This window comes from Chiloscyllium plagiosum, unplaced genomic scaffold (assembly GCF_037043375.1).
Source record: "Chiloscyllium plagiosum isolate Xiang-an unplaced genomic scaffold, Cpla_swu_hap1 HiC_scaffold_6, whole genome shotgun sequence".
Taxonomy (NCBI): Eukaryota; Metazoa; Chordata; class Chondrichthyes; order Orectolobiformes; family Hemiscylliidae; genus Chiloscyllium; species Chiloscyllium plagiosum.
This window is the reverse complement of record NW_028270144.1, coordinates 12,319,286-12,346,976: the sequence shown is the minus strand read 5'-3', so window position 1 is coordinate 12,346,976 and position 27,691 is coordinate 12,319,286. Positions and strand designations below refer to the sequence as shown.

The following is a 27,691-nucleotide window of genomic DNA, read 5'->3' as shown; positions in this document are numbered from 1 at the left end:
CAGAGGCTCGAACAACTACAACATTTAAAAGGCATTTGGGTGGGTATATGAATAGGAACGTTTTAGAGAGATATGGGCCAGGTGCTGGCAGGTGGGACTAGATTGGGTCGGCATGGACAAGTTGGACTGAAGGGTCTGTTTCCATGCTGTACATCTCTATGACTCTATGACTACTTCATGGTCTAACTGGAAGAGTATCCCGCAGTGAACAAGATATTGTTTATTGCATGTTAATAAGAGGTGTTAGAGAGGGATGGATGTTCGATCTGACTTCTTAGAGATCCTCTGCTGCACTGTCCTCATGCCATCATCAGAGAGGGTGGGACATACAGTATTCCTCAGTACTAATCTTTTCAGATCAATCTGCAACATTTATCCTCGAAACTTTTATTTTCATCATTAATACTGTACATGTGAATAATTAAACTTCCTGTTGATATATCTCCCACAAAGTCTCTGACTTCACAAATTTAGATGATCTGAATTCTCCCAGAATGCTTTCCACAGACCTGGTGGTTTGCCAGGCGGAATACTGTCGTCTTTGATTCCCTTCTTGATATCTAAGGTCTGAAGGACTCTTTAAGCTAGAGCACTTTGAACTGACTGAATTTCCTTCATGGAGAACATTATCCCAGCAGAAATAGGCAATTTCTTCTTTTCAGTATCCTGAATCTCTGAAATCGGTAATCATTTCATTGCAGTATCATGAATTGTTGAATATCCCGTCCATAGAGGTTGTGTGTATCACCATCTTGTATCCATGTCAGCAGATCTTTATTCTCAATCTGCCCGTGAATCTGTGCTAAAGCGTAACAGTATCTTACTTCTACTTCTTGATGGGAATGGACTATTCATAATGAGTTTCTACATTTTAAAAAACTTTCACACAGCCCCACAACCTTTCAGGTTACTAGATGTCTTACTTTGGTGTTTAGTAAATGCAGAAATCAATTTACACACAGCAATCATTCACAAATAGCAATATGACCATTGTAATGTTCAATGTTCTAAGTTTGATTGTGTGTACCTGTTGATTGATAGGCTCCCTGTGCTTGATTGGCTAAGCATAGTGTGACAATACTGAAAAGCAAACACATTATTGTGTTGCGCTAATTGCTTCAAGAGAATATTAGACCATATATCAGGTATATTTCCTGCTTCTACACTGAATAACACCCTAACATCATGTAATACTAAATTGAAGAGACAACCATTCATCATTGAACTGATCCACTAACACGTCTAACAATGCAGCATTTATTTAATATTGCACTAAAGTCTAAGATTAGGGTGGTATGGTGGCTCAGGGGTTAGCACTGCTACCTCACAGTGACAGTACCCAGGCTCGATTTCACCCGTGGGCGCCTGTCTGTGTGGAGTTTGCACATTCTCCCCATGTCTGTGTGGGTTTCCACCAAGTGCTCTGGTTTCCTCCCATAGTCCAAAGATGTGCAGGTTAAGTAGGTTGGCAATGCTACATTGCCCAGTGTCCAGGGATGTGCAGGCTAAGTGGGAAATACAGGGATAGGGTGGGAGTGTGAGCCTGAATGGGATGTGCTTCAGTGGGTTGGTGCGAACATGTTGGACCGAATGGCCTGCTTCCACACTTCTAGGAGTTCCTAGATCAGAGAATGTGCTTAGGCTCAGGATGAACAAACAACTTTCTGCCTTGAAGGAGAAGATGCAACACAGCCCAATTGGCTAATAGTCATCATCTACTGTATAATGTTATACTTCACATATACTTCCTTCATGTCCTCTGTCACTTTACGGGAACAGTTTTATTTTGAATGCTCATTGTGGACTGAAGAACAGAAATGTCTCAGGCTTGTACAACACTGAGAAGTTCACTCCCATTCAAAGTTGCTGATTGATTGGCACCTCATCCACCTCTAGCAGAATAGTGTATTGCACATGAAATGGACTGCAACACCTTACCAAGGCTCCTTTGATAACCTCAGTTTCCTGAAGTACAGACAGCAGGTGAATGGGAATCTGCGAGTTCCCTCCTAGTCACACATCAATATGAGATGGTATGATGGCCTAAATCATCTTCTGAGGAGACGATCTCTGCAGATTACCACCCCTCTCCTACTTTCTTATGTTAGGACTGATCTCCACATTTCTCACTTGCATTTCCAATCCTGGCCCATTCAGAAATATGGAGTGTTCCTGAAATCTAACTGCTTCCTTGCATGTCGGATAATCAGAGGAAGTCAAACCAAGCCCCCCACCCAATTTTTCTTTTGTGGAGATATATAAGTAGTCTTTTAAGTTTAAATGCCTTGAGTTGGCAAGTCTTCATATAATTATGAATAATTAGTAATTATACCGTGGTTGGCAATCCTTTGTTTCATGTGAAGATGCAACTCCCTGCCCTGACAGTGATAGCTAACCCACACCTGTCAATAGTGATTAACTTCTCCTCCCTGACAGTGGTCAGCACTGCAGTGATCAAATCCTCATTGATGAGTGATAACCCCCTTGCTCAACCTCCCCAATTGTGTTCTCCTCCCTCCATCACACTCACCACTCTCCTCCCCATCTGCACTTCCATGGCAAGGCAGATTACCTCAAAAGTTGCCTGGACACGAGCCAGGTTTCTGCGAGGTGAGTCAGGAGGATTGACATGGTTCAAGGGGTGCTGAAGGTGAGAACAGTTTGTGGTATTGGAAGGGGGTGAACACCATCCAATGGGGGACAGTCTTGTGAATATTACTAGGTGCAAGCTAATTATTGTCAAAGGCACTGGAGTGCTTCGACCCTCCAACTGATTAAGTCAGAGTGATGCTGCTCAGTGGTTTTTAGACCAGCTTTAAAATCTTTTAAGTAAATCCATGTAAAAAACAGTAAGTGGAGGGCAAATAGCCCAAGTTCAAGAACAATTAGAGTTAGACAATAATCATACTTCTCTTAATATGCCTTAAAGACAATATTAAAAAATAGATCAACTGAGCTACCTAATAATGTGTTTATTTTGGTTACAAAACATAAAGACATTCAGCTCTAAGACATTTTTAAAATTATTTTTGTTACATTATAAAATCCAATTAGAACAACTACATGATTTATCCCAATTCAGAATTCTGTACATAAACTTTACTATTTTGATGAATTAATTTTCAGAGATTCAAAACCTGAAATACTTAATGAAAGCCAAGATATGTAAAACATGCACAAATATTGCAAGACAGGGTGTATACATTGAACAGTATTAGCCCCTTATACACTTTCCAAACCAAAGAAATCATTTATCATTCTGTGATACACATTTTCATGACCAAAAATACTTGCTAATTTTAGAAAATTTTGACTTTTTAAAAAGTGATTTATTATTTGAAGCTTTCCCTGTGGGCTGGTTTATTTGTTGTTTATGTCTTTGCTGAGGGAGGGAAAGCATGCTGCCTACTTCCAGGACTTTGTCATTGCCAGACACCATGAGAATACAGATGCTGGAAATCTGAAAGAAAAACAGCAAGTGACAGAGAAATTCAGCAGATCTGGCAGGATCTCTGGAGAGAGAAACACAGAGTTAATGGTTTGAGTCCAGCATGGTTTATCTTCAGTTCCAAATAAGAGTCAGACTGGACTTCAAAAGTTAACTGTTGCTCTCTCCAGAGATGCTGACAGACCTGCTGAGTTTCTGTAATATCTTCTGTTTTTATTAGGAATGCAATCACCCCTACAGTATCCCATCACCAAGTCACCCTTCATTTACACTATAATGAGCTCTGATCATCCAGCTCAGACCCTGTCCCTAGAATGAAGAGATTTTTTGAATCTCTTGCTTAACTCTGTCAGCCAGGGCTCCCTGATTGATTGGGATTGTTAAGCTGAGCCAAAGATCTCATCGTCAATAAGACTCAGTGGTCCTTGTACCAATCACTATATAGGTTTAATTTAATTTTTGTCCCAGTCAATACTTGTTCATTCTGAAATGCCACAGCTGTGTCACAACTCAATCACATTTCCAAATAAAAATAAAACAAGAGTCCTGAGGAAGGGTCACTCAACTGGAAATGCTACCTTTGATCTGTCTCCACAGATGCTGAGACCTGCTGAGCTTTTCCAGCAATTTCTGTTTCTGTTTCTGATTTACAGCATCCACAGTTCTTTTGGTTTTTATTTACATTTTCAAACATTTGCATGGAAGGATTTATGCATCATTGTTCACTTTGGGACACTAAGATTAGCTGGTCTTTTTTAATATTTCATTGAGAAAGAGCCATAGACTAACACTGACGATCAGCGGTGATCACCATAATTAAAAGCAATGCTGCACTGTTATGGTCAAGCCATTTATTTTTCTCTTGTTCTCATCATCCTTTTCTTTAGTATGTAAAACTATTTTCATAGTGAAGCAGTAATAGAGGAACACACACAATTAACATTAAAAAGCATCAAACAATAAAAGAAATTATGGAAATAATTTTACTGATTCTAATTGGAGGTGTTCCTTTGTTTACTTTTTTGTGCAGAGCCACTTTGATACTCTGAAACAGAAATATTTTTCTTCCGTATGTTGATCATAAGTCAGGAAGGAAGCTGATACGAAGAGGACACGATTCGGTTTTTCAAATGACATACACCATTTTGTCTCCATTGTCTTAACCAACAGTTAGAGCAGTTGTATTGCCCCCCAAAAAGTCCCATCTCCCTTTAATGCAATTTGTGCTTGAATTCGTGGTATTATAAGTTCCAGTTCATCGCCCACTTCAAGTTTTGCAATGCCTGGTTGCAAAGAAATAGTTGGTCAGAAACGGTGTTAAAAACAAAAACAATATTTTGAACAAGCCAACGCAAGCTCTAAGATAAATCCTTACCAGCTGTAAAGCAAGTATCATTTGGGCAACAGGCAGACATGCTTTGAATACATCGGAACAGGATCACAGTTCGTGGCTCACTGCCAACACTATTGGCCTTTCTCCTCTGGATAAAATGTCCCATTGTAAATGAATTATCCTTATACCACACCTAGAAATTCAAGAACATAGTAAGTAAAGAACTCTGACAATTGATTAAATCCCTGAATGACAAACCAACTTGCCTGACTGTATACCAGAAAGTAGCCAGCCTCTTTGATCAAGATGTTGTTGTCCTTTTTGACAAGAGCATTTCCATTTTTCAAACTTAGAATCCATGGGACAGTTGTTTCCTCTATAATATAATTTCAAAATAGCTCATCAGTGAATGATAAAAGATGCCAACAAGTTGCATATTGTTTTTTTTTTAAACATTGAAAGTAACTAAGGAAACTGAAGACGATTCCAGGTTTGCATTCTGGTCTGTGGTGCATTAACTCAACTCAGTCAGAGTAATTGGAGACAGATTGTGATTGGTCTGAGCACTCCTTGAGCTGCAAGAGGGGAAATGAATCAGGATTACTATTATTCCAACTGAAAAATACATGTGTAAGTACCATAAGAGCACAACATCTGATCTGACTCTAAGACAAATGCGTGTTTTGGTAGATCCCACCGAGGTGATTGCATCTGAACTGATACATTGTTTGCATGTGTCTTGTGATATTACCAGGGACTGACATTTCAATGAGATGACAGGAAGCATCAGTGATGGGTACTCCTGTAAATTGGTGTAAGGTGTGATATGCTGGAAGAGGTTTGGGAGTACAATGTTGGGGTGATATACACATCTGGATGCAACTGAGTCCAGCTGATTTTCTTTTAAGTTTGTTTCTTTATTTGTTCGTGGGATGTGGGCGTTTTAGATGAGGCAGTATTTATTGCCATCTCTAATTACCCAGAGGGTGATTAAGAGTCAACTACATTACTGTGGGTCTGGACTCACATGTAGGTCAGACCAGGTAAGGATGGCAGTTCCCTTTCCTCAAGGACACTAGTGAACTAGATGGATTTTTTCCAACAATTGGCAATGGATTCATGGACAATATCAGGCTCTTAATTCCAGATTTGTTTCTTGAATTCAAATTCCTCTTTCTGCCATGACAGGATTTGAACCCATGTCCCCAGAACATTACCTGGGTCTCTGAATTAACAGTCCAGCAATAATACTACTAGGCCATTGCCTCCCTTTTATTTGCTCAATTCTCTCCTGTTGGTTGGGTCAGCATTTATTGCTCAACTCTAGTTCCCCTTGAGGAAAATGATGATGTATTGCCTTCTTAAACACTGCAGTCCACAAAAGTTTGTTCAGCTTTCCACCTATCAGTATAATATCTGCTGTGATCTCCAGTTTGGCCTTCTTGCTGTCTGAAGAGGTGATATTTTCTTTACCTCCCCATCGGAAGGGAAGCTCCTTTGAAAGTGCAGCCTTGCTATATTTAAGAATCCATTACCACAGTTGCTTCCTTTGTTCTGCTATCTGCACAATCTCTCAACTGTCTTTTTTATAGTTCCTCTTTAAACAGTTCAACTAATATAAGTCATCATCATTGCACCCACTCAGAAAACCAACAAGTTAGATGCAGATATGGTGCCTGGATTAAAAGCCATCTATAAAAGCATTGCACATACTTCCCAGTTCCCCCTGGAATATCTGCCCTTGCCCACACCAACCTCTGTCTGCTGAGACCTCACCAACCAAACTCCCAAAGATTAAACATTTCAAAATTTCACCTGATGCTTCAGGCCAATTACCTGCTGTCAGCAATGAACAAACTTGGAGATAAAATAGTTTTTAAGCAATTACAGAGAGGGAAACAGTGAGGAGAATGTGTCAGAGAAGAAAGAAGGAAATTATGTTTCTGCCTGGATAAGTGCAAAGTATTTATTGGGCCTTTAAATAGTGGTTGTTTTGAGTCAAATGTTTCTCATTTATCTATGTGTGCCCCCAGATATTTTAATAATGATAAGCACAGTATACATTAAGCTAAAGCTGGAAAGAGGTTGATATCGACAAGATATTCGCAATGTCAATTTTCAAGCTAAAAGAGAACCATTTCTTCACTGCAGAAATTCACCTCAGACAACACCTTCCAAGCCCACGACCACTTCCATCTAGAAGGACAAGGACAGCAGATACATGGGAACACCACCACCTTCAGGTTCCCCTCCAAGCCACTCACCATCCTGACTTGGAAATATATCACTGTCGCTGGGTCAAAATCCTGGAATTCCCTCCCTAAGGGAATTAGATTAGGCTCCCCACAGTATGGAAACAGGCCCTTCGGCTGAACAAGTCCACACCGACCCTCCGAACAGTAACCCACCTAGACCCATTCCCCTACCCTGTATTTACCCCTGACTAACACACCTAACACAATGGGGAATTTAGCATGGCCAATTCACCTAACCTGCACATCTTTGGATTGTGGGAGGAAACCAGAGCACCTGGAGGAAATCCACGCCAACAATTGTGGGTCAACCTACAGCATATGGACTGCAGCTGTTCAAGAAAGCAGCTAACCACCACCTTCTTAAGAGCAACTAGGGATGGGCAATAAAGGTTGGCCAGCCAATGATGCCCGTGACTGAATAAATAAATTTGTGTCATCTCAATATTTTGGTGTGATAGTGAAATTGCAGATAAGTATCCTCCATTTCACATTTTCTCTTGGTCACATTCATAGCTGGATCTCAATCGCTTGTACATTTATATTATTTCTCAGTGATGAAGGTTGAATACAGTTGGTGGCCATGTGGTATAAAAATGGAAATACATTAATGCTACCAGATTTAAAGAAAAGGAAACTTCATAATCATTAGTATCAGATGTTTCATTTTTAATAATCTTTTGGATTGAAGATCACATCTATTGGACTCTGCTATTACTGTTACGGTAAAGCAACAAAACAAAGTTAGTCAGGACAACATCTGTTTCTGCAGTAGCGTCAATGACAAGAGGTCATCCATTTAAAATTGCTACTAACAGTGAAGAAAGAGGTGAGAAGAATTTCCTTCATGCAGAGGGTTATTGGAGCGTGATTGCTTTACAACAGCATGTCATTAAGGCAGAGGTAACTGAATCTTTCAAAAAGAATTACATAAACATTTGAAACCAAAGATGTAAGTCAACAGGATTTGTTTTGCATGGTTCAGTAAACAACTGCAACAAATATGATAGCTCTTCTTTTCTCTCTCTGTGCAATATGCTTGTACAGTTCCTTGAGTGTTTGTCTGTAGAATTTGGGAAGTGAGGGAATTCAGTACAATAAGAGAGGAGATGCCACTCTGTTCTTTTTACAAAACCAGCGGAGTACGAGAGCAGGAGTTGAAGATAACAAAAATCAGATTCTGAAGGTGGAAGGTAGGCAGGATAATTACTTAAACTCCATAAATTTAGGATAATAGTTGTGGCGTTTCTAAACGTGAAACCCAATTGGGTAAAAGGCAGATGTGCTACAGTGAAAGTACATGGATGGTAGTGTGATCTTAGGCAACCACATCAGCAACTTCAGCACAGAGCTGGAATCCAAGTTTTAGTGGTACATTAAGGAGGGTTGTTATGTGGATTCCTTATTCCAGGAGGCAGTTGCCATCCCTACCATGCCCTTAAGTTATGTCGCTCAGATTGGCCCATTGTTAAGGACAGGGCAACGACAACTTAGGCAAGTAGAGGATCGAAAGGAGGTCTTGCTGTCATCCATATTGCTCAATGTCCTTGCAGCTTCTGTGGATGAGCAGGGTTGTGAGAAAGCACAACACAAACTGACCACAGAACCATGGTGCAGGGGCTTTAAATGTGTGGGTTGGTTGGAGGTGGGGGTGGGTTCTGCAAACTGTACTTTGCAGTTGACAGAAAAACTCCTAAAGGTCATGTTGCTTGCATGGTGCCAAGGTTATGGACATCATCTCAGCACTGGAGAGGAGTAGGAGGGGAAAAGTCTTGCTGCCCCGGTCTCTTGGATAGCAACAACCTAAGCAGGATTAAGAATGTTTCTGCTGAGGGGATAGGAACACCTAAGTTTAAAAACAAATCTCAAAAGTAATAATCTCTGGAATGCAACTGAGGAGCTGTAAATTGGCATTGAGTAAAAAAGATCATAGAGTTGAATGCATGACTCAAAAGATTAATATGGGAGGAAAATGGGGCTGTACCATTGGGACGACCTTCACCAGAACTGGACAGGGATTAACGTATTGTTGATTATCATCACTAGGGCTCTAAAGAAGGGTTTAAATTAAGTACAAGAGAACTGTTCACTTCAGAGGGGAGTTCAGTCATGGAGCCCAGCATGTGATACACTGAGATTTTCCTTATTGTCTCTCTTGTCACTCTCAGGTGACGATCATAGGAGGGAAGGTCAGCAGAATCAGCTTTGAACACACCATCATCAGTCTCCCAAATCTTCCACCAATTCAATTACATTCACATACCCATATCAATGCTGAGTCCAAGGCTGATAAGAGGCCTCTGATAACAATGCATGGTCTCCTCCATGGAGATGTTGGCTACTGCCAATGGAGAGCCAGGTTTATCATATGATCCAAATGCATGAGGATCTGCATATCTTGGCTCTGATGCCTGAACATTGGTGGATAGTTAAGAGGTGAGCAAGGCACTTGAATCTCCCACAAGGCAGTCCTTCTCCTCAGGGATACAGTGTGGTATTACCATGTACCATGTGAGTCAATTGTCATGAGGGCACTCCTCGTCCCATCTGTCTCTGAGCCCAGAGCGTCTACTCTTCTGGAGGAGATCTCAGTAGGCCTGGGCTCTTCAAGGTCTCAAGCACACCAGGGTGGGCAGGGACATCTGCTAATTTCATCCCATGGAATGGGCATCAACCTCATCACATAGTAGCTTGCCTTCCTTTAAAGAACATTAATGAACTAGGCAGGTTTTTACAACAATCAACACCAGTTACCTGATCGCCATTTATTTAATTGCAGATTTTTATTGGACTGAAATCTCACCATTACCATGGTTGGATTTTAACCCATTTCTCCAGAATAAGCCTGGATAACTAACCCAGTGATGTGACCACAATACTCCTGTGTCCTTTGTAATTTCTCATTAAGAGTTTGCTTACTTGATGTATGGGTACATGATTTTTAGGATGCTCTTACTCAAAGAATATTGTATCGTCGTGCTTCATATTTGTGAATCGTTGCTGAAGGGAGGGCTTTGAGGATTTCTCGTGAGTGTGGGCAGCAATTTATATATTAATCTTTATTCAGTGATATCACAGATGGTGTAACTTGATGACATGACCATGTAATAATATATATTTTGTCAAGAAAGCTAATCTGACTTTATAAAAGTAGACACAACAACTTAAAAATGGTTCCCAGGAACCATGTAACTGTCCCTACTGATTCTCACTGGCAAGAAAGACATAAACCGATGACACACTAAACCTTGGGGCAGCTGCCAATAAGGTGCACCGGGCAGAGAGGTTCTGAGGTCTTCCAGCAGAAGTTAAATTAGGAACTGTTCAGTTATTGGACCCTCCCAGTGCCTCAAATGAATGTCTATAAAATCTGGTTCAAGTCAGAACTGTCTTTAGTTTGCTTGTGGGATAGAGTCAAACTCCAACGTTTGCTTGTTTTCTTCACATATCAATGTACAGAACCGAACTGCGGTTGTGACCATATATATATATATATTTTCTGTGAATAAAATTGAAAATGTTTGAAATGAAAAAAAATTCAACCAGAAAAGGAAGCCACTTATAATTTGATCAATCTTTGGAAAAGACAATTAATTCTTCAAGGTGGCAGAATTCAAAGCTTCAAATACAAACAGAATATTGGAAGGATGCCTCAGGGGAATTGCAGCATTACTGACTTTATGGGATAGCAATTCATCAAATGTTAAAATAGTAGACATCTTAAGATTAATGTGTATTAGACAGTGTTACATTTCAAATAGTGTCTCATAGCCTAAGAGAAAAGGTTCAAGAGTCAGCAGTGGAGAGAGGCTTCTCAATGAGGAGAGATGATAAAGTCAAAACAGTGAAGAGCTGCTGTACTGAACCAAGCTACTAAGTGCCAATCCCAGCAGGGTGATAAAACTGAATTACAGGAGCCTGCACTCCCACTCAGAACCTGTTCTGCTCAGTTCAACTGTGGGAGAAACTTTCAACCACTCAATTACAGAAGCCATCGCTGCTGTGGACTTTGACTTCAAATTTTCAACCACCTCCCCTTTTGAAAAAGAATCATTGACCAAGTAACAAGCCAGCAATAAAATTTGACTGAAATTATTTTCATATTTATAAGCATCTTTTATCTGTGTCTATGTTTAATCTTTGTATCTGTATTGTATTTTATCAATAAATCATCTATTTTACCAAATAACTTAGAAGAAATATTCCTGTAATAACCTAGTGTTGCATGGTTTTTTAACTTTGTCCATCCCAGTTCAACAGTGGCAGCTGTACATCATGGCAGTTCAAAGATGTGCAGGTTAGATGGATTATCCATGGGGAATGCAGGGTGACAGTGATACGGTAGATCTGTGTGGGATTTTTTTGAAGAGTTAGTGTAAGCTTGATGGACTGGATGGCCTGCTTCCAAACCATAGGGATTGCTTGATATCTTGGTGTGCTTATGGCCTTGTCAGTATGAGAAATAAATAGAAAGATGGCTATAATAGTTTATATTACTTATATTCCAGTGAAAAGCCTATGTACTTGGGGCAGTAATTTCCTGGCATCCTATGTGATCAAGGACTGCTACATCTTCCAATGGGAAGAGGACAAAGTTGGTATGAAGAGAGAAAGGTAGGGTGAGGATGGGTGTATATGTATGTGTGCATTTATAAACACAGCAATTACTCTCTGACATACCTTCTCTTTCTAAATTCCTATCGGTAGATTGGGCCAGGAGACAAGGAAATCCCAAGTTGAAAGGCAAACCATTTCTAACTCCCATTTTCATAGGAATTCTGCCTAGGCTAGCCCACACTGTGCATCGCCAGAGGCAAAAACAAGGCAGATGCTTTTTAAATCAAACTCCAAACCAAACATCTATGAGATATAATTCAATATTTATACTTACGTTTACTGTTTTCATTAGAAACAGATCTTCGCTCAACTCGACAAGTTGACTGTGGTCTTCCATGCATATACTTCAGACAATCATTCACTAACAATCCATAAATATGACAGAGTCAGAGGGGTGAGTTCCACAGACAATAATGGGACACAGTTACATCATTTCCACTTATTATTAATGATATTATATATCAAATATTAATGTTAATCATTATTAATTGTAATTAAATGGTATTACCTTTTAGAAGTGGTCTTTGATCATGCACAGCAATCAACTGCATAAAGGACTGCTTCTCTAAAGCAGAAGGAATAAAAGTCAAACCAATGCACTAACATTCATGATTCCATGAAGTAGGCAGACTGCAGTCTGAGCAATAGAAATCAAAACAAATCTGTTTAACGGTTTCTGTAGGTTGGCTTTTAATTTGAATTCTGTTTAGAAACAATATCAGCATTGATTGGATGTAATCCTACTTAGAAGTAAAAATATAAAAACTGACAGAAGATTACATTGTAAGAATGCAGGGTTTGCTGGTCTGTGAATTAATTTAAAATGATCGTGAAGCAGAGAACACCTTTCTTATTTATGCTGACTCTGAGTAGTGAGAGTGCCTACTAATCCATCAACATGCTTCAATATGTGGTTTGAAATTCAACATAAATTTTTAATGAAAACAGGTGTTAGTGTAATCACTCCATATGGAAGATCAGCAACCTGATTGAGAATTTTAAATTGCAAGTGTATTAAATCTATTCCTCAGTACACTCCTCCAAAGCAGTAAGACCTGGACAACATAGAAGTGGAAGGAAAGAAAAGGATGAACAGTTTCTATTTTACTTCCTCATGCCTGGTATCCCTTGACAGGGCTAGGCCACCAACTCATAGTTATAGGCATACAGCACAGAAACAAATCTTTGGGAGAAGATTTGTAGCTCGGGTGCTCGTTGTTGTGGTTCTGTTCGCCGAGGTGGGAATTTGTGTTGCAGACGTTTCGTCCCCTGTCTAGGTGACATCCTCAGTGCTTGGGAGTCTCCGTGAAGCGCTTCTGAGATGTTTCCTCCGGCATTTATAGTGATTTGTATCTGCCGCTTCCGGTTGTCAGTTCCAGCTGTCCGCTGCAGTGGCCGGTATATTGGGTCCAGTTTGATGTGCTTGTTGATTGAATCAGTGGATGAGTGCCATGCCTCTAGGAATTCCCTGGCTGTTCTCTGTTTGGCTTGTCCGATAATAGTAGTGTTGTCCCAGTCGAACTGATGTTGCTTGTCATCTGAGTATGTGGCTACTAAGGATAGCTGGTCGTGTCGTTTCGTGGCTAGTTGGTGTTCATGGATGCGGATCGTTAGCTAAGATGACAAGCAACATGAGTTCGACTGGGACAACACTACTATTATTGGACAAGCCAAACAGAGAACAGCCAGGGAATTCCTAGAGGCATGGCACTCATCCACAGATTCAAGCAACAAGCACATCGACCTAGACCCAATATACCGGCCACTGCAGCGGACAGCTGGAACTGACAACCAGAAGCGGCAGAGACAAACCACTATAAATGCCAGAGGAAATATCACAGAAGCACTTCACAGGAGGCTCCCAAGCACTGAGGATATCACCTAGACAGGGGACGAAATGTCTGCAACACAAATTCCCAACTCGGCGAACAGAACCACAACAGAAACAAACCCTTCGGTCCAATCAGTCCATGCTGACCATAATCCCAAACCAAACAAGTCCCACATGCCTGCCCATGGCCTATATCCCTCCAAACATTTCTTACTCATGCACTTATCCAAATGCAGTTTGTAACTGTATCCATATCCATCACTTCCTCTGGAAGTTCCTTCCACACACAAACCACTTTCTTTATAAAGAATTTGCCCCATATGCCTTTTTAAAATCTTTGTCCTCTCACCTTTGATCATCTTCTTTGATCATGCTCTTCTCAATGGTGAATTGACAACTAGGTCATGACATCCTGGCCAGCTATTCCTCTGCTACAAAAATTCCCACCTTGCACTAGTGAAGTTGGCAGATATTGATATTGACACAGACAAGCTAGCATCAATGGTTACCCCACCTCAAGGAGAAATGGAAACCTCAGCTGGCCAAGAATAAGCTTCAGAGAAAATAGGAGCCAGGGAATCCCATGTGTTCTCAGGCGACAGTCTTCATCTACAACTATCGCTACAGAGACTGCCATGCGAAAGTGGTGTTCCTGAACCACACTAGTTAATACTGAACACAGTCAATATCAAGCTACGAATCATCATCACAACAGGTTCAAAGATGTCAAGAAAGTGTTACTTGACAGTTAATACAGACTTTATCAACTCCATGCTGTAGAGGGATGATCCAAGTAAATCCTCCTGCATCCCTTATACAAAATTAATTTTGAAATCTGATGCTTTTACCAGACAATAAGCAGTGATTTTTAATTGCACAAATTAAAATCATACATTGATTATGGTCAACAAACAATTTCCTGTCAAGTATCAAATTCAGGAGCTCAAGTCAGATGCATTTGATCAACATATTGAGCATTAAGTGCAGGTTTAAATCTCAACTAAGAAAGGTTACTGAACTCGGAACACTAACTCAGTTTTCTCTCCACAGATGCTGCCAGACCTGCTAAGTTTCTCCAGCATTTTTTTTTTACTCTGTAACTTACAAATTGCTCTGTAACAAAGTATTTACCTGGAAGCCGGTGGGCACCAGGGACTTGGGTTCGATTCTAGCCTTGCGTGACTGTGTCGCGTTTCAACATTCTCCTGGGTCTGCAAGGGTTTCCCACCAGCAGTTCAAAGATACGCAGCTTAGGTGGATTAGCCATGCTAAGTTTCCCCATTGTGTCCAGAGATGTGCACACTAGTTGGATTAGCCATGGGAAATGTGAGGAGAGGGTGGGCACCTGGGTTTAGATGGAATGTTCTTTGGAAGGCTTTGAAAGCAGACTTTAGAGGTTCTACCCTTTGATTCTAAGCCAATCTAAATGGCAGGCTTTACTCCTGTTAGAGAAATCCCATTGATTTGATTTATTATCGTCACATGCACCTAGTTACAGTGAAGAGTTTTGTTTTGCCTGCAATACAGGCAGATCATATCACACAAATTACATTGGGGTAATAGAACAGAGCAAAGAATATAATGTTACGATCGCAGAGAAAATACACAAACACTGAGATGAACATTCAGATTTAAAATTGGAGGTCCATTCAGAAGTCCGATAACAATGGGGGAGAAGCTGTTCTTGAATTTGCTGTTACGAGTGTTTAAGTGTTGTAACTTCTGCCCAACAGAAGAGGTTGGAAAAAATGATAATCGGGGTGGAAGGGGTCTTTGATGATGTTAGCTGCCTTCCCAAGGCAGTGAGAAGTGTAGATGGAGTCAATAGATGGAAGGTTGGCTTGTGCAATGTATACACTGTATACAAGACCACAGCCAAGCAGCATTTAGATTTTAGTGGCTGTTGGGTCAAGATTGCATGAGTAAGTACAGCATCATGGTGGGTGGGTGGGGATCTGTCCGCAAGAAAATGAATTACTACAAAAAGTGAGAAAGAGGCTGGAGATGAGGAGAAGCACTGGGGTATTACTGGGAAAAAGCCAGTATTACTGGGGTTAATGATTGTGGAGGCTGGTGACCATGGGGATTGCAAGCTGGGATTGTAGAGGTGACAAGATGAGGTTTACATGTCTGCTTCTCCTGGCAAACCAGTAAATATCCTTCCTGATTGATCCAGCCTCTCTTCCCTCCTTTCATCTGACAGGTTTTGGTGAAAGTAGATAACTAGTTAAACTGAACACACACTTACCTGAAGGCAGAGAAGTTCATTTTAGCACCGTACACTCTGCTACAGCTAATAATGCTCCCATGAGTATAAATTTCTGATTACTGTCAGAATAGATCTGCCCAATGGTAATCATACAAAAACATGTCCTCTTACATCTAGACTTGTAAACCTGCCCTGTCTCAGATACCCTGATTGCAGCCTGTTGAGTTGGTCTTTATACAGTGCAAGGGAGATTGAACCATATACCTCATGATGCTAGAGGTTCTGAGAATGGTCCATACTGACAGCAGAAGACAGCACCAGGATTTAAATTAAAAGGTAAATGCACTGAAACTTCTATTGCATTGTTTAGATATCACCAAGCTTTTCCTTATTTCTTCTTCACCTTTAAAACATTTAGCGCTATTATTGATTAATGTGAGTGCAATGATTTTCAAGATTTCTTTTTAAGATTCAGTGCCACTGAACATTGCTTTGCTTATTTAGTCTAATGTTCCATGCTATTTCAAGATTTCTAGTTGTAAGTCTGGGAAAGTATCATGAGGTAGCTGGAACGAAGGGTGGTGGATGGGTACGGTGGCGGTTAATTGAGTGAGGCTGTAGATTACGTTGGATGGGGAGTTGGATTCGGGTCAGGGGTTGTCAGGTCAGACGGGAGGGTGGGTGCTGAGTAGGGCAGGATTAGGAGTAGATAAAGGTTAGGGGTTAGATGGGTCAGGTTAGAGCAGAAGTCCAGGGATGGTGGGCATAGGTTGGGTCTGGAAGGGACTTAGCTCTCCATGGTGGATGGGCAGGGAGTTGAGAGGTGATTCAGGGCCTGTGGGTGAGGTTAGTTTCATAATTACACTGTTGGAGCAAGTTGCATTCCCTCAATATTTTGTTGGGTAACTGCTCAGTTAAATACGTCAGACCTATACAAAATCTTAGAATCTAACTCAGAATTGGGAATGTATTCAGAGGATTCCAAATATCAGCTAATTACCCAATAGAAGTTTCAATTTCCAGGGCATTTCCCATGTAGTTAGCTGCCTTGGGATTTCCACATAGTCCTTAATTGCAATAGACACAGAGGGTGGTGTGCGTATGGAACGAGCTGCCAGAGGAAGTGGTGGAGGCTGGTAAAATTACAATGTTGAAAAGACATCTGGTTGGGTATATCAACAGGAAGTGTTCAGAGGGATATGGTCTAAATGCTGGCAAATGGGACTAGATTAATTTAGGATATCTGGACGGCATGGGCAAGTTTGACCCAAAGTGTCTATTTCTGTGTTATACAGCTCTATGACTCTGTGTGCGCTCTACATTTCAGCAAGGGTCAATGTCCTTTCAGAAAATGTTAGCCACTATGCTTCCAAACTTGCTGTTAGAGGTATAATAATAGAATTGGGAGCATCATATTTACTTTGTCTTAAAAGCTTCTTGTCTACCATCCGCTTGTGAATGGTGATGAATAATTAAATTACAAACAAACAGGAGATGGAGGCTTTGCAAATATCCCTATTCTCGGTACAATTGAAAAAGCTGAAGGATTTGCATCCATCTTCAGTCCAAAGTGCCAAGTGATTGATCCATCTCAGCTTCCTCCAGAGGTCCCCAGCATGACAGATTAGAGTGATGCTGGAAAAGTACAGCAGTTCAGGCAGCATCGGAGGAGCAGGAAAATCGATGTTTCGGGCAAAAGCCCTTCACCTATTCCTGATGAAGGGCTTTTGCCCGAAACGCCGATTTTCCTGCTCCTCGGATGCTGCCTGACCTGCTGTGCTTTTCCAGCACCACTCTAATCTAGACTCTGGTTTCCAGCATTTGCAGTCCTTGTTTTTACCCAGCATGACAGATGTCAGTCTTCAATTTTATTCGCTCCGTGTGACATCAACAAAGAGCTGAAGGATCTGAATACTACAAAGTCTCTGGGAACCAACAACAATCCAACAATTGGACTGAAGACTTGTGCTGCAAAATTTGCTGAGTTACTAGCCAAACTGTTCCAATCTAACCACAACAGGATCTACCTGACAACATGAAAAATTGCCCTACTATGTCCTGTGCACAAAGAACAGGACAAATCCAATCCAGCCAATTACTAATTGAACAGTCTACTCTCTATCATTAGGCAAAATGTGGAAGGTATTGTCAATAGTTCACTTCACTTGCGAAGAAACAACTTGCTTACTGACCTTCAATTCAGGTTCCCCACCAGGACCACTGAGCTCCTGATCCTATTACAGCCTTGGTCCATAAATGGTGAATAGAGTTAAACTCCAGAAAAGAGGTGAACACAACTACTTGTGACATCAAGGCAGCATTTGGCCAAAGAACCAGGAGACCCCAGGTAGAACACTCTGCTGCTAGGAGTCATACCTGGCACAAAGGGAAATGGTTGTGGTTTTTGGAGGTCAGTCATCTCAACGGCAGTATTGGGATGACAGTATTGGCGTAGTCAGCAGGATCCAAATGGATTGATATAATCGGAGGATGTCAGCGGCCACCCGGAACATCGGTGTCTTGAGACAGACAGACCCACAAGATAAGAATTTAAACATTGTTCCCTCTCGATATTCCTGTGTGCCGGAAATGGTCCCCTTGCTCAATCGCACTTTATTCTACAGATTCCTTGAATGGTAATTGTTCCGTCGAGAGACACAGTTTTGCAAGCACACTGGCAGGCAGAGGTTCGGGTCCTCTGCACTGCACTGGGGGTAGAGGGGTGAGATTAAGATTTGAGTCCTCTGCGCGGTACTGGGTTTCGAGTCTACTGGGTGGGCTGATTTGAGGTGCAAGTCCTCTGCACTGTGTTTAAGTGAGCTTTGAGCTCTCTGTGTTTAATTGGGGTTCAAGTCCCTGTGAGAAGTAAAGTGAGAAAGGGGTTGGAACCCTCTAGTGGTGAAATTTGAGACTCTGCACATCTTTGTTCTGTGGGAAGAGAGTGGCTTGGATTGCAGTGCTGCTGCGAGGACTTTCTCTTTTTATAAGTGTAATTCCAATGAGAGGATGCAAACAAAAAAGCGAGAAAACACTGAAATTAAGGTTGTACTAATACTTGGGTTGAAAAAGGAAAGTTTCAATGTAGATTGTGCCATGCTGAGTGTGCTTGATGTTTAAACATTTTGGTTTGTGAGAATACTGGTTCAGAAAATCCTTTTAAGTAACTGTTTTGTCTTGTTTGAATCAAGATCTCAATTTTGCGTTTGTGGGCTATGTAATGGGGCAGATTTTGTTTTTACATTGAAATTGGACAACATTATGTCCTTCTTAAAATGATCAAACTTGTAACCTTAAAACAAATTGATTGAGTGCCTTGAGGCCCTGATACATTTGAGATTCTACAAAGCCTGTTTAAAAAGGAAGTGTTGGGTCAGCAGTCATGCTTTAGCTATTGTATGAAAATATCTTTGCTGCTACTGTGTTTTAATGCAGAGTGTTCACAAAAAAGAAGTCTGCATTTTGAGTTTGAATTTTTGTTATGATTTTCTCAAGAATATGAGAACTGGAGGCTGAGCTGCTTAAATTCTGTTAATTATCATGAAGACTTCATTGGCCCCTTCATATTGCAAATTCAAAGAATGTTGATCTCTCCCAAAGTTGCCACAGTAATTCCAACTGTTTTATTTGGGATGTTTCATTTGGAGAACATGTTTTAAAATATTCAGCATTTGTTTCCCACAAATGTTTAAAATTTTAATCTGAACTGAAACTGCCTCTTTAATTGCTAAAGTACAGGAAACATTTTGTAGTTTTCTTGCTGTTTCAGACTTTTGAAATACTTTTCCTGTCAGCTTTCACATTAGCCAAGTATCAATTTGTTAAAAGCAAATAATTTTTGGATAACCCAAATGAGGTGATTGTTGTTTATAATTGACTGAATTGCTTAGGCAATTAGGAAGTTTAAGGATTGTATAAAGCTTTGATAATGTCATAAATAGTGAACAGAGCAACAGACTTCATGAATTCAAAGAATACTGAAATAAGCAGACACAATTTAGTGTAGTTAAATGTGTGACTGTCTTCATACTGATAACCACCTTGGCAAGGAAGGAATGCGAAAGGAAATACAAAGATACTCTCAGTACCTAACATCTTCTCTAGAGTTTCTCCATTTACAGGTAAAGCACACCTTCGGACCATCGCCCGCTCCTCCACAACCTGATCGAATGGATTCAATCAGCTTCTCAGTCATGAGCATGAAAAGTGAAGAAGCTAGCAACAGTAAAGAGGAGGTCAGTCCGCTTTTTGTCAGTGGCCTTTCTGTGGACATTAAACCACGTGAGATTTATCCTGTCTTTTGATCATATAAGTGATATGAAGGTTCACTGATCAAGCTAACATCACAGCAGCCAGTTGGCTTTGTTACATTTAACAGAAGAACGTGAGCAGAAGCAGCAAAGAATGCTGCATTCACCTAGCCTGCAGCTGCCGCACTGCACACTCCGATGCGCTGGTATCCTCCATCTGAAGCATCTCTGCAAGGACAGAAGTCTTGTCAGCTTTGTTAAATACTTGACTGCCCTTATCCAAGAATTCGGTCTTCTGTGTGGAGTGATGTGCAAGGACAGACTTGAATTTTGTTTTCAGGTTGGGCTTTACTGAAGGAGATTTTGGAGAACTGGCTCGTTTCCACTTGACTTGGAGGGGTTGGAGTGGTCACTGAGGACTGTGGATTTAAGAACTTTACTGATGAATTTTTTTTCCACATGGGAGGATGCTTAATTCTATTTACTGTAAGGAATTAGGGTTTTTTTGTTATTATAATCACTGCATGTTGTGTATCAATAACTTGTTTAAATACTGGTTATCTAATGCCATTGGTTATCATGAAATGATATCGGAGGGAATGAGAAAGTGTATCGGGTATAAGCAGGCAGGGAAAGAGTTCCGTTCAGAGTTTTGTGAAGCAAGTTCAGCTGAGCATGACTCAGATAAGAACTTACAATTAACAATGGGGTGCTGCAGGCAAGGGTAATGGGTTAACAAGGTGGAAAAGCATTCATTATGTAGAGCCATTTAAGAAGACGAGGTAGTATTCAGTATGTAACGTCAGTTAACAAAGTGAAAAGTATGCATTATGTAAAACCAGTTATCAATGTTAAGAATATTCATTGTGTAACAGCAGATGGCTTAATCTTTACTGTTGATGCTCGCTGAGTGTAATGGTCACCGAATCAATATGTATGTTGCCTTTTGTGAATGCTCCCTGTAACATGACTATATAGTTCATTACATGCTGCTGTTCCAGAGAAGACTTTGCACTCATGTCTCTGTGCACATAGGTGATTGTTCTCTCTCCCTCCAGGGCCTGGAATAAAGATGAAGGAGGTAAACCTATACTGTGTGTCTGAGTGTTTTGCTTTGACTGGGGCGGGGGAACAAGATGACAGTCCCATTAGAATTCTAATCGGTTTCTCTTAGATCCTTACTCATACTTTTAAATTCCAATGAATATTGGGGAGGCAATGACGTAGTGGTATTATCTCTGGACTGTTAATCCAGTAACCCAGGTAATCTTTTGGGGACCAGTTTTGAATTCCACCATGGCAGATGGTAGAATTGGAATTCAATGAGAAAAACTGGAATGAAGAATCTAATGACCATGAATCCATTGCTAATTGATATAAAAACTCATCTGGTTCACTAATATCCTTTAGGGAAGGAAAATTGCCATCCTTACCTGGTCTAGCCTACTACAGACCCACTGCAATGCGGTTGACTCTTAACTGCCCTCTGAGCAATTAGGAATGGGCTATAAATGCTGCCTAGCCAGCAACGTCCTCATCCAGTGAATTAATAAGAAAAATGTATATAGCATTTACAAATCCAATCACTGTTCATATGTCAGTCTTGCCAGGCCAGGAATCAGTCTGCTAAAACATTGTCACACTACATCCATAGCCAGAGTATTCTTTCTCAGATCAGGAGACCAAAACTGCCCATAACACAATAGTCCTTGTCTCACCAAGACCCTGTATTTGAATCTTCTTGCTATGAAGACCAACACACCATTTGCCTTCTTCACTCCTTGCTGCACCTACATGTTTACTTTCAGCTACTATTGCACAAAAATACTAAAGCACCTCCTCCTTTCTCAATCTATGACCATTCAGATAATAATGTCTTTGTTTTTGCTACCGAAATGGATAACCTCACATTTAACCACATTAAGCTCAATCTGTCATGCATTTAATCACTCACTCAACTTGTCCAAATCACAGTGAAGCATCTCTGCATCTTCTTCACAGCTCACTGGCCCACACAGCCTTGTATTGTTCACTAACTTGGAGATATTACACTTTGTTCCCTCATCTAAATCATTATTTTATAATATGAATGGCTGGTGACCAAGCACTGATCCCCACAGTGGCCCATTAGTCATGACCTTCCACTCAGAAATGACCCAAATGTCCTACTCATCCCTGCTTGCCAGCTAGATCTCTATTCCTGTCAGTACATTATCTATTACGTTATGCACTTTAATTTTACAGGCTGATTTTTATGTGGAGTCTTATCGAGTGCCTTCTGAAAATCCAAGTAAACCACATCCACTGGCTCCCTTGAGTCAACTACACCTCAGAAAATTTCAGGAGATTTGTCAAGTACGATTTCCCTTTCATAACTCCGTGATTCTGTCACTGTTTTCTAAAATAAATTATATTACAATATAGATAAAGCACCTGCTTTACAGTGTGACTATGATTTACAATATGCATTTGTACCTACAGCTCCTAGAATGATTCTTCTGATTAATGTCAAGATTCTTCACTGGACAGGTTAAGATCCGTTACCTGCAAACTCTGATGTTCCTTTTTTAAATTAACTATTCAAAAAGAAGTAATAGATGAAAACATTTTTCAAAGTTAATTTCAGTTTGAGTTTTTGAGTGCGAATTTATCAGAACACCAGTGCGGTGATGGCCTTAGAAAATCAATTTAAAAACTCAGTCTAAATACACAGCACAATCTGCAGGTTTAGTGTTGTAAAGGAACACTATTTCTTAAATACGACACAGTTTTGTTTGCACTCCAAAATCTTTTCCCAGATACAACTAGCCATAAAGCAATATAACTAATTGTAAAGTTATATTTAATGAAATAGTTGGGAGAAAAAATGTTAATGTCCCCGAAAAATGACCTTTCATCAGAAATAAAAGATGTTAGAAACGTAATAGCTTTTAGGCAAATGTCAATGTTGTGTTTTATTACATGGAGTTATGAGTGGATGACACCACAGGAGTTTTATTCAATAATCTAACATCTTTACTGCCATGCTTCCTGCATTAATTTATTTTTAAGTAAGCACACCCATGCTTAACTAATTATACACAGAGGGCAGCCAACCAGCAAGCACACACAATCAAACATCAGAGCAGGGAAAGGGAGAGAGGAGAAGGTAATAAGACAGAAGGTCTGTAACAAGATGGCAGACAGGAAACAAAGATGATGGCGTAAGGCAAAAGGATGTGACAATAAACAGGTATAGAAATAAAATATGGTTCCTGAAGTCAAAATGATTACAGCAGAACCATTATCAGCACTTTGTCATAAAACGCTCTGATATTCTGGTGCAACAAGAAATAAATAGTGGTCTGTCACTGTGTAGAATACATATTTTCACGTTTGAGTTGGATGACAGATATTAAACCCATGCAATGGATTATAAGCATAGGAATGGCTTAAGAATAATATGCAAAAGTTCATCTAGTTCACCTTCTACCATCCTTAAAAATCACACAACACCAGGTTATAGTCCAACAGGTTTATTTGGAAGCACTGTCTTTGGAGCGCTGTTCCTTTATTGAAGGAGCAGCGCTCCAAAGGCTAGTGCTTCCAAATAAACCTGTTGGACTATAACCTGGTGTGGCATGATTTTTAACTTTGTATACCCCAGTCCAACACCGGCATCTCCAAATCATTTCTACTATCCTGTGAGTTGCATGATGCGGTGATGTCAGAATTGATAATTCATAACAGTCCACGATAGACCCAAAGATGATAAGAGGTTATTCTCAACGGTGGAGAATTGTAAGTCCAAAGTTTATTGATAAGCATGCATTTTTGTCGTGTTATGTCTCAGATTTGCTCCCCAGTAGAGAGTTGATTGGGAGTGAAAGATATAGAACTGTAAAATGCAACCCCCCAATCGGCCACTATTTTACTGCTGTGTCTCTGTGTGAGACGTGCACTCCATTACAATCTTTAAACTGGATTTCTACATTGCAGCTGGGAGACTGATTTAAATGTCACGCTTGTCGTATGTCTTAGGTTTCAAGAAACGAGAGCCAAATCGAGAGGGAAACAGCCAGATAGAAGTAGGCAAGTGATTTTAGAGCATTGCTTACATTCCAGTGGGGAAAAACAATTCTTCTAATGCCTCGAGCAAATCTTCTGACGATTTTGATAGTCAGGCAAAGCAGCATTCACCCACCTTCACTGCCCTTTCTGCCATCTCTTCTCAACTTTGTCTTGCTCCTGATTGCTATGTTTTGATCACTTCTATCATGATCTGAACCATTTTGATTCCCAGGGACCCGGGTGTCCTTCTGCATGAATCACAGAGGGTTGCTCTGCAGGTACAACAAGTAATTAGGAAGGCAAATGGAATTTTGTTCTTCATTGCTAAGGGAATGGAGTTTAAAAGCAGAGAGGTTATGTTGCAGTTATACAGGGTGCTGGTGAGGCCACACCTTGAGTACTGTGTGCAGTGCTGGTCTCCTTACTTGAGAAAGGATGGACTGGCACTGGACGGGGTGCATAGAAGGTTCACTAGGGTTGATTCCAGAGTTTGAAAGGGGGGGGGGGGTGGCGTGCAGTTGGCTTATGAGGACAGGCTGAGTAGACTTGGATTATATTCATTGGAATTCAGAAGAATTGAGGGGGGATCTCATGGAAACAAATAAAATTATGAAGGGAATTGATAAAATAGAAGTTACGACGTTTCCACTGGCAGGTGAACGCTAGGACAAGAGGGCATGACTTCAAGATGAGAGGGAGCAGATTTAAGACTGAATTGAGAAGGAACTTCTTCACCCAGAGGGTTGTTAATCTATGGAATTCCTTGCCCAGGTAAGTAGTTGGCGCTACTTCAGTAAATGTTTTTAAAGCTAAGATGGCTTTCTTTTGAAAAATAAAGGAAGTAAGGGAAATGGTGAGAGCGTGGGTAAGTGGAGCTGAGTCCACGAAAAGATTAGCCATGATCTTATTGAGTGGTGGAGCAGACTCGAAGGGCCGGACATCCTACTCTGCTCCTAGTTCTTATGTTCGTTCCTTACTCAACTGGAGTGTGTTTGTACTTAAGTCCTGAAGTGTGACTTGAACTAAGAACTTTGTTATTCAGAGATAACTGCAAGGAACTGAACTACAACTGACCTTCTTAACTGTTCTGAAGGTAGAACAACATCATAATCTTCTTCGATCTGATAATATATTTTCTACATAAATCTTCATTCTAATGAATAATTCCTAAAAGTACTTGAAGCACACACAATTTATAATAGTTATGCGCACTACCAACAGGTGACTTATGCATAGGTTCTGGCTGCTCCACATGACACTGCTGCTCACCTGTTACAACTTCATCATGCACACCACCTCCATCCTCTAGTTTTTGTATAGATACACTGGTGCTTGCAAGTGTTGGTGTGAGTGTAACAGAGTGTTGTGAGGTGTTATCGTGCTCTAAACCACTGATGGTAGGCTCCAATTTCAAGCCTAAAATGGAGAAAGATGGGTAAATGTTTGTTAGAATATCAGCCCGGGACACAATTATCAACAGACCTACAACCTGTTTCACAGTAACCGCTAAGCTCTCAACAGTTAGATAATACGCTGTTCAATCTTTCTTTCGTTCAATGTGAATGATCTCACTCTTAACACCAACTAACCAGAGGACAAGTACTAGTACAGAGAGAAGTGTAAGGGAAAGTATACCAGGAGAAACAATCAACCATATGTAAAAATATGGATGCCTCCCTGATTAAGATACAACACAGGGCTGCACGCATTCTTAAAACTGGAAATCAGAGATAGGCAATCCCCTAAGTGATGTAAAAGATGAATGCGGGCAAGGTGGAAGAGTGAGAATGCCACTGGATTATTGTTCCAAAGTATGGGCTCAGATTCCACCATGGTAGTTCATTACATTTGAATTCAGTAAAGGTTTGACTGCTCTGTCACTGCAAGGTGATAACACACATACATATTTTAGCAGTAAAATGACAGCTCCCTTGAGCAGAGATGGTGTGGCCTATATATTCACAGGAGAGGACAGCTTAAAATTCCTGAGCATTGCCTCATTGAAATCAATAGATCTCCCCTCCTGCTGTGTTAATTACTAAAAATTTAGAATCCCCAACCAGTGAAAATAGTTTATCTTTATCCACTCTGTCTTTTTCCTGTTAACATCTTGAAAAGACGTCAATCAGATCACCACTTTGAAATATTTCTTTGTATGTTGGTTGGTGCAAAATCACCTCCCCGCTTTACCGCAACTCTTTCTCACGTCCAAGTTGCTGTGAATCCTGATTGGTAAGCAGCCAGTTTTACAACACAGACCACTTTAAAAACCTGAGAGACAGTAATGGCCTGTTTGTGTCACAGGATGCAAGCCACCCTCTCTTTAACAGAAATAAAACTTGCCGCAGAAAATACATTTTAACAGACTGTCCCAGTATCCTCACAGGCATAAATGCATTCTGGTGAATAAGACCGTATCTCAGCTCATATACACACGTACTGATAGTGATTTTGGTATTCAGAGTAATCTCTCGAACAAACCTAGGCGTGAAATCACCATTCATTGTTGTTAAAATCTGGTTGCCTAAAATCCTTTTGAGAAAGAAATCTGCCATCCTGACCTGCTCTTGCCAAAATGTGAATCCAGACTCACAGCAATGTGATTGGCTCTTAAATCCTGCCTTCTAGCCTAATGAGGATGGCCAAAATTATTGGCTGAGTCATCAACATCCACATCCCGTGAATGAATAAACAATGGACTCTGTCAACATCCTGATTGTCTATGATGGTAGGACACAGTACATTAGTTAGAAAGACAAGGCTGAAGGATTTGTATCATCTTCAGCCAAAAGTGCCGAATGAAGAATCCCGATCTTAGCTTCTTCCTAATGTCCCTTAATATTTGGGTGGCACACTGGCTTAGTGGTTAGCACTGCTGCCTCACAGTGCCAGGGACTCATGTTCGATTCTACCCTCGGGTGACTGCCTGTGTGAGTTTGTACATTCTCCCCATGTGTTTCAGTTTCCTCCCACCATCCAACGATGTGCAGGTTAAATGGACTGGTGAGGGTAAATTGTCCAGTGTCCTGGGATATGCAAGCTGGGTGGATTAGACATGGAAAAAGCAGGGACAGGATAGGGAGTGGATCTGGGTGGGATGCTCTTCGAGAGTCATTGTGGACTTGATGGCCGAATGGCCTGCTTCTGTACTGTACAGATTCTAATGATTCAATGATCCTGAGCATCACAAATCAGTGTTCAGCCAATTCAGCTCTCTCTGTGATCACAATAGCTGAGCACACTGGATAAAGTAAAAGTTACGGGGGCTACAATAATATCGGAGTGCTTCAGAAGGAGTATTCAACAAAGCTGTTCCATTTGGTCTATAATATTGACAGCTACTCAACAGAATGGTAAATTGTCTAGGTATATCCTGGCTACAAAAAAGCAGGACAAACCCAATCTGGCTGCACTTTCCTCTGACTGGTCTACTCTTAATCATCAGCAAAGTGGTGGAAAGTGTGGTTGACAACAGCATTTACTTACCAATAACCTACTGAACTGTGTAGCACATGTTTGCAGCATACTTCCCTCTGAGTCAGAAACTTGAGAATTCATTCTACAAAAGTCAAAATTGACACTCCAGACCAGTACTGAGGGAGTGTTGCATTATTAGAGACTCACTCTTTTGGTTAAAACATTAAACTATAGCTCCAGCCATCCAATTGTCACCTGAATGCCAATGATTTGATAACACTACGTTG

The 27,691-nt window shown here is 40.6% G+C and overlaps 1 protein-coding gene across 1 annotated transcript in view; it reads right to left on the bottom strand.

Annotated features, from left to right (window-relative positions):
* Window positions 1-2,966: 2,966 nt before the first annotated feature.
* The window catches only part of tnfsf13b (TNF superfamily member 13b), a 42,331-nt gene continuing 17,606 nt past the window's right edge, over window positions 2,967-27,691 (bottom strand). Inside the window, exons 3-7 of the mRNA XM_043692674.2 lie at window positions 12,159-12,215; window positions 11,925-12,011; window positions 5,048-5,157; window positions 4,824-4,974; window positions 2,967-4,731 (exon numbers count right to left, since the gene is read on the bottom strand). Of these exons, the coding sequence (XP_043548609.2) occupies window positions 4,619-4,731; window positions 4,824-4,974; window positions 5,048-5,157; window positions 11,925-12,011; window positions 12,159-12,215 (518 nt within the window). The 3' untranslated portion in view covers window positions 2,967-4,618. The remainder of the gene's footprint in view (window positions 4,732-4,823; window positions 4,975-5,047; window positions 5,158-11,924; window positions 12,012-12,158; window positions 12,216-27,691) is intronic.